The sequence below is a fragment of the Triticum aestivum genome, chromosome 2B, assembly GCF_018294505.1.
Source record: "Triticum aestivum cultivar Chinese Spring chromosome 2B, IWGSC CS RefSeq v2.1, whole genome shotgun sequence".
Lineage (NCBI taxonomy): Eukaryota > Viridiplantae > Streptophyta > Magnoliopsida > Poales > Poaceae > Triticum > Triticum aestivum.
In genome coordinates, this window is record NC_057798.1 from 548371594 (window position 1) to 548382379 (window position 10786).

Below are 10786 nucleotides of genomic sequence, written 5' to 3' on the forward strand. Positions count from 1 at the left end.
TATACTCTGCCTGAACTTCACAGAATAAGAAGAGACAGCCATTCCGTAGAAAATAATAAAAGTGCAATATCAAAAGTACTCATTTCTTCAGTTCTTGCAACCTTGTACAATTTAATTTTTTGCAGCTTCTTCTGTTTTGTTTGGGTTCAATTTTGTTTTGGCTAGCCTAGGTTTGTTATTTTGCTTTGTGCTCTCTGCCTCAACTTGGCATCGTCTTCTAATATGAATAGCTTCTCAAAATAGAGCTTCTTTTAGTGTTAGATATATCCGTATTTAGACAAATGTAAAACAAGTAATTCAGGACGGAGGAAGTACAAAACAATACACATTTGTGTGCATGTTCAAGAAAAGAAAATCTTCGAATATCCAAGCACGCATGTTTGACTTACTTGAAACTCATACACGAAAACTGACCCCAAAAAAAATTAGGATTACACATCATTGCAGTTCTAATTTCTCCAATGGGGGTGCCGATAAGCCGGAGCGGCTGTGACCGAACACTGGAGTGGGTCTCTTGTCAATTTCGTCATCTAAACTACCACATGAACCTTTGTGTTCCCGGCTCATGGCCCCAATGGAATGGTCTGGACAGAAACATCACCAGAGTGAACAAATCCACAGCAGCATATGCAGACCCCAAAGCAAGCAATTTGCCATTACTGATGACCGGGGAATTGAGCACCAGTATGACCAATGGGATTGTGTAGTATCTAAATTCGACCAACGGGGCAGGGACGAGAACCAACGCAACTGAGAAAACAAAGGACACCACCCAAACTCTTGGCTGCGATTTCCCTGTAAAGATCAGAAAAAACAACAGAAGTTTCAGTTCATTATACTTCTCAAAATTGACAACCTTTTCTAAAATTAAATGAAGAAGTTCACCTAAGATGTTGATGACTGAAAACCATGAGTACATATAGAGTGGAACCAAAATGTATTTCATCATCCAGTGAGCTTGGATGACCTTCCTCCAGATATAGAAGGTGTAATGTCTATTGTCAGCCAAAAGATACGGATGAGCAATGCTGCACCAGAAGATGAGGCTATTAGTGGGACTTCACAAACAGAAAAAAGAAAGACAAAGAGAAACATTGGTCATGTATATTAGTGAAAAGTAGAATCGTCAATAATTTTCTGACATGTTTGACTGCAACTGGAGTTCTGCTCGTAGATTGCAAGCTTTGCCGAATTGAATATGTATATAGTTACTTGCCACTTAACTTCAGTTTGAATTTAAGTGAAATACTGTTGGCATTAACACAAGCCCGGTTCTGCCTTTATCAATTTTGATACTTAAAAGCGAATAAGACACATACTAGGTGTTCAGGTAACAAACCTGAATAAATGTACAGCCCCAAAGCCTAAACCAAGAGCTATCAGCATTGCCAGAGAACTAAAGGTTTTGTTCTTTCTACACCAGTGGAATAAGTCTGATACTCGTCCGGGAGTAAAATGCCACGGTAGGAGGGCAGTAGCTGACACTAGACCAAAGTACAATAACTGTGCAAAATGTGGTGAAACAACATGAGCTTCCTTGGCACCTGCATCACTCAAAGCAAGGGCCCATGTTAGCAAATTATCTACAGTATCACTTAATCAACTGCTAAGCCCTATGCAAGATGTAAAAAGAGAAATTCAACACAAGAATTTACCTAGTACTATGCCACCATTCCAGATTATAAATGCTACAAATACCACCAGAACTATTGCGAATGGTGCAAAAGTGATTAAAACTTTACACTTTGAATTCCATAACTTGAAGCCAATGTCGAATAGTTCTTCTGTAAAACCTGTACATTAATCATAAATATTTAATATGTTGTGGAAACTGCACAGAAAAATTAAGATCATGATCGTGTAGAATTTACATCCTTCTCAACAAAAAAAAAAACATTTTGCATTCAGAATTAGAACGTATAAATTGATAAAATGTTGCATCTGGTGTTCTCATAACAAGAAGAAAAATATCAATCATACAAGAAAAAGCTCTATTTTAAATTTTAAAGGACATTAGCGAGCCGCCTAGTGAATCCCAAAAGCGAAGCTACAAGCTTACAGTAAACTTTGAAAAATATATACTCCCTCCGTTTCTAAATGCAAGACCTTTTAAGATTTCAACACGGACTACATACGGATGTATATAGACATAGTTTAGAGTGTAGATTCACTCATTTTGCTCCATATGTAGTCTATATTAGAATCTCTAAAAGGACTTATATTTAGGAACGGAGGGAGTATAATTTTCTCAATTAAAATAGCTGGAGTACTCACTGGTGTGCAATTTAGTAGATCCAGAAACAACTCCCCTCTTACTTATGGGGTGATTAGTTCGTCGTCTTCTCAAACCTAAAGCACTTACTTTGCTATCCCTGTCAGACACTTCTGTTCTTGACTTATTTGTTGGTTCACTGTTCTCATCAGAAAGGCAGTCACTGAGAGAAAGATCTTGTACATATGCAATGGCTCCATTGGCAGCAAAAAATATCATCCATATTACATTAGTCTGCCGGAAAAGTATTGAGAGAGCACCGAACTGCAGGCAAAAGGAACACAAATAATTAAAAGAGGCATGAAGTATATCAAGAACTTCAATGTGAAATGAGTGGTTTGGTTGTTAAATAATGATGTGGAGTGCTGAACAATCTTTTTATGAATCAACAACCTTCACCATCAAGTATGCTACAGATAAATTTTATGGATGTACAACTTCCTGCAACTCAAGCAAGCTAAAGAAGCTCCTATTGTGAGCACAATAAATCAACAAATAGTGTATATGCTATGGTCTCCACAAAAATGCAACCTTATCTCACTGAAAGCTATAAAGAGACGCGTTCAAACACTCACCAGTGCGCTGACCCAAAACCGTTTCTTCAAGCAGGACAGGTACATCGCAAGAACTGCAGCTAATGATGCGACATCAGTATAATACAGAAAGGTAAAGAACCAGTGAACAGGATACAACGCTACAAGAATAGCATAAGCAGTTGCCTTCGTCTTGCCAATTCCTGGCTTGATACACAGAAGCAGGTCATGGACAAGAATACCGCAGACCATTGCCATTATAACATTAGTGGACCGGAGAAGTGCCGTGGTGCAAAGGGGGTCAAATGCCTCTGCTACCTTAATAGCCCATGCACTAGGGAACAGAGAAGCAACATATGCTAGAGAAATGTAGTACCTGCAAAATTGCAGACAACAGTTCATCACAAGAAAAAAATGAGTTTGAAGCAATAAGGAGTAGTGGAAGCTCACAGGCCAGGAGGGGTGGTGATCATGGGATCCCACGTTAAGAAATCTCCACGGCAATATTGCTGCGCCTGGGGAACATGGAATATCTCATCCTAAAAACAAACAATAAAGTGGTAGTGGATATGTCATCATGTTCTTATCGGAAGCATATTGTGCCATACACATTTTCAGAATGAGAATACAGCGAGATTAGACAAAAGTAAGAATCCTAAGGATCTTGCAAAAGCTCTGCCTATGCCTCACATCTGCTTATCGAATCTAATTTTTTCGTAGAACTCAACTTTCTATATAACTACGAAACTATAACACCAAATTCCTTCATGTAAAAGATGTAATAACGTTTTTCCACATGAGAACCGATGTTATCATATCTATGCAAATGCTTACAGCATTGGGCAAACGATCGTCATTGCAATTTCAAACCCTATCACCTCGTTCGGATGTTGATATTGAGGCCTTGAAATTGATATTGGCATTGGGCAGCCCGAATGCCATTGTTCGGATGGTTAGGGTATTGCCTGGCTGAATTGGGCCAAGATATTGGCTGGCTCACATTCACAGCCCATGTAGCTGTTGCCGAATTCAGAGCAGAGGAGCTCGACTTTGCCTGATATTCGGGATCGAGCGCCTAACTTACCGCTTCGCCCGCGCTCGAGGGAAAATAAACAGGCAACCGACCGAGAGAGGAGACGAACAGAGACACGACAGGGAGCTCCGACGGCGCAGGTCAGACCTCTCCGCCCTCCTCCTCCTCCTTCTCTCTTCTCTCCTTTCTCCGGCGGGTCCGCTCCTCCCCCGCATGCGCCCACCTCCATGCGCGTCCACCTGACCCATCCCGCGCGCTTGTCCCTCTGTACACCCGCCTCCCATGGCAGATGGCACGACCGCCGCTTCCCCCATGACTGCTTCTTCCTGTAGCCCCGTTGCCACCGTCCCCTAGCTCCCTCCATAACCCTACACAGAATCCCTAATCCCCTCTAATCCCCGCCCACATGTGCTAGTATTCTGAGTTTTTTTTCTTAACCTTTTGCAGCTCATAGTCGTGAGATGTTGATACAAATTTTGCTTTTGGTCCTTCTGTTTTGGTACTCGGCATGCCATGATGTGGAAGACAATGCATTAGTAGCTGATGCTGAAGTGTTTATTTAATTTGGCATACGCCCTAATGTACATGTTGAAAACCACTGTCGAAATTGATCTGAATGATTCTTCATATTCTGCTGTGGAGTGCTTGAACTGCACAGATCTGATTTTCATCTTTGTAGTGTCGTGTATGTACGAGCTCATTTATTCAGCCGGTGTTTGTCTGAATTATGAAAGCTCATGCATTTCAGATTCAGAACGCTAGTTCACATGGTAGTTGCTACTATCCAGAGTGTTGTCTCAGAACAATACTTGCTACTGCTCCTTACATATATATAGTTGGTACTAAAAACCAATGACAAAATGTATAGGTACCAGTGTACTGACACCATTTTCTTTATAAAGAAATTACATCAAAGTGCAATTCCAATGTAGAGAATGATCATCCAAACAAGCTTCGGAATTTAGCCTCTCATGCGAATTCCAAATGTCAATATCGTGCACATCCAAACAACCAAATTCAAGTTCAATGTCAATATCAAAGTCTGGGAGATTTGATATTGGAGCCAATTCAATTTCATGGCCCTTAATATCAACATCCAAACGGAGTGTATGTGGTTTTCAGTGAAAAAAATAAATCCTAACACATGACGATGTTGTGAAACAAATGGTATTGTTGGTTCCTAAAGTTAGTACAAAGTTGAGTCATCTATTTTGGAACGGAGGGAGTAGTAATTAGCATTTATTCAGATAACTAGAGTGCCGGAATACTACTATACTTCATCATCAGACTATAAGCAAGTGACATTAGACATGCATATCCTGGCAAGAGGACTCACCATGTAGGGGTCAGGCACGATGGAGTCAACCAAGGCGGCGATCGGGATAGCCCATGCGGCCACCGCGGCGGCAACGGCCAGCCTTCCCATCCCGCAGGCGGGGCTCTCAACTCCGGGAAGCCCACTTGAGAGAGCCAGCACGCTTCAGATCCAGTTCATCGCTCAGAACTCGGAAGCACAGAGCTCATCACACGAGTCCTTACTAGGTTTTGTCGGAAGCTATGCAGCTTGCAGAAGGACCGCGGCGTCGGGAGCGAGTTCGCCGGTGAGACGGCGCGGCCGGACGGCTACGCTGCTGCTGCTGCTGCTGCTGCCGGCGTCTCGCCGGAGGTCTCAGGCTAGACCGGTGGAGATTTCAGCCGCAACACCTAGGCCCAGCGTCTGTAACAACATACCGGTTCGGGCAGGCCCACGGCTCTGCAAGCCCAACACACTGGCCCGGCCCAACCACCGTCAGGTACCTAGCGAACGGGAAAGAGGGCGAGGTCTCATTATTCGTTGCGCTTAGATCTCCCACCCTCTGATCTCTCCCGAGGCGCGAGCAGGAAGACGCCGGCGGGCGGCTCCGGCGACCGGAGACTCTGCGGTCTTCGCTCCGCCCTTTCCATGTGAGCAGCTCCTACTCTGCTTCTCCCCCATCTCGAGTTTTCTTAGGTTTGGATGGGTCGATCTAGTCTTTGGTTAACCAGCAGCAGATAGCTTGTCAAAAGAAGCGGTAGTGTAGGTCTAATCGTATTGAGCAGAGCACAGCACGTACAGTTGAATACTGACTTCGCTATTTGTAGCTAGACATAGGGTCTTGGCAAAGCCAGGCCAAGAAGGAATTGCTATAGAAGTGATGACCAGTGGAAGTAGAATTATATTGGGATCTGATGAATGGGTGGGATATGAGAAAGTCTGTGTTGTATTGTTTAAGCACATTGGTCTTAAAATAATAGTGATCAAAGTATCTTCAAATCTGCCCAATAATAATTATTTTTCTTGATTTTCTCATAATGCTTGATGCACTCTTAGATCACTTGGGGCCTCCACGAAATAGTCCCTCTGATTTTGACAGAATCTCCAATCCAATATAAGCTGGCGTTCACCATCTTGCAAACGATTGCTCTAAACAATTGCAGCGAGATGCCCAGAACTTCTTGAACCAGACTTGGCTTAACTATGGTATCAATTTCAGTCACAAACCCACCTATACTTGAGAAGGATATGTTGTGTTTGTTATGGTTTTATACTGTTATTCTACTTGGGGCCTCCACGAAATAGTCCCTCTGATTTTGACAGAATCTCCAATCCAATATAAGCTGGCGTTCACCATCTTGCAAACGATTGCTCTAAACAATTGCAGCGAGATGCCCAGAACTTCTTGAACCAGACTTGGCTTAACTATGGTATCAATTTCAGTCACAAACCCACCTATACTTGAGAAGGATATGTTGTGTTTGTTATGGTTTTATACTGTTATTCTACTCTGAGCAGTGTGCAATTGTTAAAATTTTGCTCCGTGACTCATGGTTTCATGATGGAGACAAACCTTGGAATCGAAAGGGTTTAGGCTTAGTAGAACTAAAACCGAGTACATGATGTGCGGTCTCAGTACTACTAGGTGTGAGGAGGAGGAGGTTAGCCTTGATGGGCAGGTGGTGCCTCAGGAGGACACCTTTCGATATTTGGGGTCAATGCTCCAGGAGGATGGGGGTATTGATGAAGATGTGAACCATCGAATCAAAGCCGGATGGATGAAGTGGCGCCAAGTTTCTAGCATTCTCTGTGACAAGAGAGTGCCACAAAAGCTAAAAGGCAAGTTCTACAGGACGGCGATTCGACCCGCAATGTTGTAGGGCGCTGAGTGTTGGCTAACTAAAAGGTGACATGTTCAACAGTTAGGTGTGGCGGAGATGCTTATGTTGAGATGGATGTGTGGCCACACGAGGAAGGATCGAGTCCGGAATGATGATATACGGGATAGAGTTGGGGTAGCTCCAATTGAAGAGAAGCTTGTCCAACATCGTCTGAGATGGTTTGGGCATATTCAGCGCAGACCTCCGGAAGCTCCGGTGCATAGCGGACGGCTAAAACGTGCGAGAATGTCAAGAGAGGTCGGGGTATACCGAATTTGACATGGGAGGAGTCCGTTAAGAGGGACCTGAAGGATTGGAGTATCACCAAAGAACTAACTATGGACAGGGGTGCATGGAATCTTGCTATTCATGTGCCAGAGCCATGAGTTGGTCGCGAGATCTTATGTGTTTCACCTCTAGCCTACCCCAACTTGTTTGGGACTAAAGGCTTTGTTGTTGTTGTTGGGACTCATGGTTTCATGTTAATGGAACTGGGGCGGCGATGCCCTGTTTCTCTAAATAAAATGTTAAAATTTTAGTGATAGAACTAGATAAAACCTATGAATGCGCCCCTTTCACATATCAGTTTTCACGCACACTCAAATCTCTAACATCTGGCCAAATGGGAGTCATCCAATGAACTACGATTTTATCACACAAAAAACTATTTGAGTCTTAACAGCAACAGAGCCATGTGTACTTAGGGTTTCTGCATTTTCTTCTTCTTGGGGTTTACAAACTATTTATAGGAAAAACACAAATTTACAGAGTTTTTGGTACAAGCACAACTTTAGTGTTAACAGCAACAAAGCCATGTGTACTCAGGGTTTTTCTACCCTTTTCTTCTTCTCTAAAATAATGATAGCAGATCTCCTGTGTGTTCTAGAAAAAAATAACTAAGATGGTTAACCCACAGAAGTGAGAAGGCATTGTGGTTTGCAGTTAAAGTCTCTTAGTACAAAGCAACGGAAGGCATGCACATCAGTAATCAGTTATAGCTTTACAGATAGACTAACAACAAAAATGCAGAAGGATATGCCAAACTTTTGAATGCACAAATGCTATCCTTCTGGAGCTAGGGTAGTGGTGCATTTTTATTTTTATTTTACTGATGGTTAGTTTGTTTGCTCAGCTGTATTTCCTCCCAACCATCAAACTTATTTAATTTTATTTTGTTTGCAACATCTGAAGATTGCTACCAGAGTGAAACTAGTCTGTTGGTGGAAATGGCCAGTACAGCATGCTTCGTGATTGTAAGTAAGAACGACATCCCAATCTATGAGGCAGAGGTTGGATCTGCACCCAAAGTATGTGTCCTGCACTCCATTTTCTTTCTATCTATTGTATTTAGCTATATAACTTGGTAAAAATGTCCCCGGATATGAAAAATAGAAATAGTTAATAGATAAGCATAAATCATATTGGATCATGCCCCCTAGCAAAAAATCTATATGAGATAGCCATTAACGGAGTTCTGCAAATTTCCTTCTCTGAGTTAAAACAGTGTTGCATGTGGTAGCTTTGCCCCTGTATACATGGTTTTCTGGCGGTTTCTATTCTTGATGCCTCCTGGTTAACTTTCATAATTTCATCTGTTCCCAGGAAATTTAAGAACTTCTATGTAATAGTGTTAATTTATATACAATTATATGTTGGACTCTTCTTGACATGGGGTGACTGGGTTCTGTTCCTCTGAAGTGGTGGTCATATTGAATTACTATTAATTTACATGTCTAATCTTCTGGCATTTACTTTCCCTCTCAGAAAGAAGATCTGGCTTATCACCATCAGTTCATCCTGCATGCTGCGTTAGATGTTGTTCAGGACCTAGCATGGACCACAAATGCAATGTGAGATTCTATTGGCTGGTTAATTTTGTTTTGTAGGATACCAAAAAAAATTGTGTTCAATACGCATTCAAAAATACCACAGCTCACAAATAGTCTTCTTATATACTACTAACTATTATATTTTTTCCCTCATCTAACCCTTTCTGCATTTTATGTTATTTTCAGGTTCCTGAGGTCGGTTGATAGATTTAATGACCTTGTGGTGTCTGTTTATGTAACCGCTGGTCATACTAGATTCATGTTGCTTCACGATTCACGCAGCGAGGATGGAATAAAAAGCTTTTTTCAAGAGGTCCATGAACTTTACATCAAGGTAAGATGATTATCGATCGGTCCTTCACAATCTGGAGAATCCTCTTGTCGCATTTTAGTTTGCTATAAATAAATGCTCAGTTAAGTGCACACATACGTCAATTGTCAAATCATGCGTACTGAACAGTAATGCCACTGAGTATCTATTTTTGTGGTGAACATAATTTTTGGCGTCGGTTTATTATCTTTTGCTATGCTTTTATCAAGATGCTCCGTCTGTGTCAAGGTGATGGCACTTGTCTACCCTGTAAATAGGCAACCGATGGGTGGACGATATGTATGGGTCAAAATCGCATGGGTTGCTTACGAGTCCCATACCTTGCAAAGTTACTTTCCCTAAAAAAGGCATGCAAGGTTACTTGCTGATGCAGAATTGGGCACTGTTTCCATAACAAATCTTGACAAGCGTCTGCAGTCTCGTTCTAGAAGATCCTACATGTATCAGTTAGGGTCTTGATATTTTTTTTTTCCAACCGGGCTCACACCCCTTTCCATTGATCTCTTAACGGAAATAATCAGTACAGAGCAGTAATCTGACACCACAAGAGAACTGAAAACTAACAGACATAAGGGAGTGGGAAAGGGATGAGCGAGTTGGAGCATTAACAGGAAACCCGCTGTGGATGCTCAAGCTCGAGGTATCCACCGCGGGGCGAAAACCTAAGGGTCTTACAAATCTCGTGTTTATTTTTTTCCTGCAGATATTCCTCAACCCCCTGTATCTGCCCGGCTCTCGCATCGCATCGTCTCATTTCGACACCAAGGTGAGGGCTCTCGCGAGGAAGTATCTGTAGCGTGCGGCCACGGAACTGATTGGCGCCGTAACGGGGGAGCAGGGCCGGCAAAAACACTCCACCGCCGGTGTTGTCGTGCCATCTCTGTATGCTGCTGAATCAAACTATGCACGCTCTATTTTTCTTCTTGCCGGATCCTTGCGTGTGTGCCAGTGAATCCCGGGTTTTCGGAATTGAATTCGATTTGAAAATTGCATTGTGCTGTTGCTGTACATGGCAAACCTGTACGACCTCCTTGTAGCATATGGGAGCATACTAACTAGTGGGATCGATTTGATTTCCTGTCTTTGTCCTGCATCTATCTCGCCTTTTTCCTGTGCGTGCGTGCATGATCAGATGATCAGATCTTACCTTCCTCCACCAGAGCTGTGGCTCGTATGCGCTAGGCGGAAAGGTCACAGCGCAGGATACGCTACGCGCGTGAATGCTAGTGGTACGTACTATGTTGAGCAATGCAGGGTAGTATCTGATGCAGGAGTGAGATCTGATGAGTACAGAGCCACTAAAGAAAGAAAAAGTGTCCAGTTAGCAGTAGTGTGTGTTAGCCCTGGTTGTTTTCAGTCCCAGTCCAGCCCCATCATGCACGTCTGTGTGTGTAAAAAAAAAAGAAGGCATCTTGGAAACTTTTTTTTCTTCTGAGGATTGGCATCTTGGAAACATGTCACACCGGCAGCTTACAGCTAGCTGTTTCCAGCGCCCTCTCTCTCTCTCTCTCTCTCTCTCTCTCTCTCTCTCTCTCTCTCTCTCTGCATGCGTACAATACACAGGAACAGTGAGTTGATAGCATCAGGATCCAGACGTGTGGTTTGTGCACACTG

General features: G+C 42.7%; 2 protein-coding genes across 3 annotated transcripts; one reads left to right on the forward strand and one right to left on the reverse strand.

Annotated features, from left to right (window-relative positions):
• Positions 1-334: 334 nt before the first annotated feature.
• On the reverse strand, positions 335-5542 carry LOC123045956 (dol-P-Glc:Glc(2)Man(9)GlcNAc(2)-PP-Dol alpha-1,2-glucosyltransferase). 2 transcript variants are annotated; one of them, XM_044469207.1, is made up of 8 exons: positions 5175-5542; positions 3256-3344; positions 2848-3181; positions 2275-2536; positions 1656-1793; positions 1340-1544; positions 886-1028; positions 335-795 (listed from the first exon to the last, which is right to left on the reverse strand). In XM_044469207.1, the coding sequence occupies exons 1-8, from the start codon at positions 5262-5264 to the stop codon at positions 536-538; spliced, it is 1521 nt and encodes a 506-aa protein (XP_044325142.1). In that variant the 5' UTR covers positions 5265-5542; the 3' UTR covers positions 335-535. The 2 variants fall into 2 exon arrangements, with proteins under 2 accessions (XP_044325142.1, XP_044325143.1); XM_044469208.1 differs by having other exon boundaries at positions 2848-3164; positions 5175-5513.
• A 97-nt stretch (positions 5543-5639) lies between these two features.
• On the forward strand, positions 5640-10254 carry LOC123045958 (trafficking protein particle complex subunit 2). The gene is made up of 5 exons (XM_044469214.1): positions 5640-5782; positions 8204-8319; positions 8777-8862; positions 9028-9175; positions 9876-10254. Exons 2-5 carry the CDS (start codon positions 8239-8241, stop codon positions 9966-9968), a joined length of 408 nt encoding a protein of 135 aa, XP_044325149.1. The 5' UTR covers positions 5640-5782; positions 8204-8238; the 3' UTR covers positions 9969-10254.
• Positions 10255-10786: the final 532 nt, after the last annotated feature.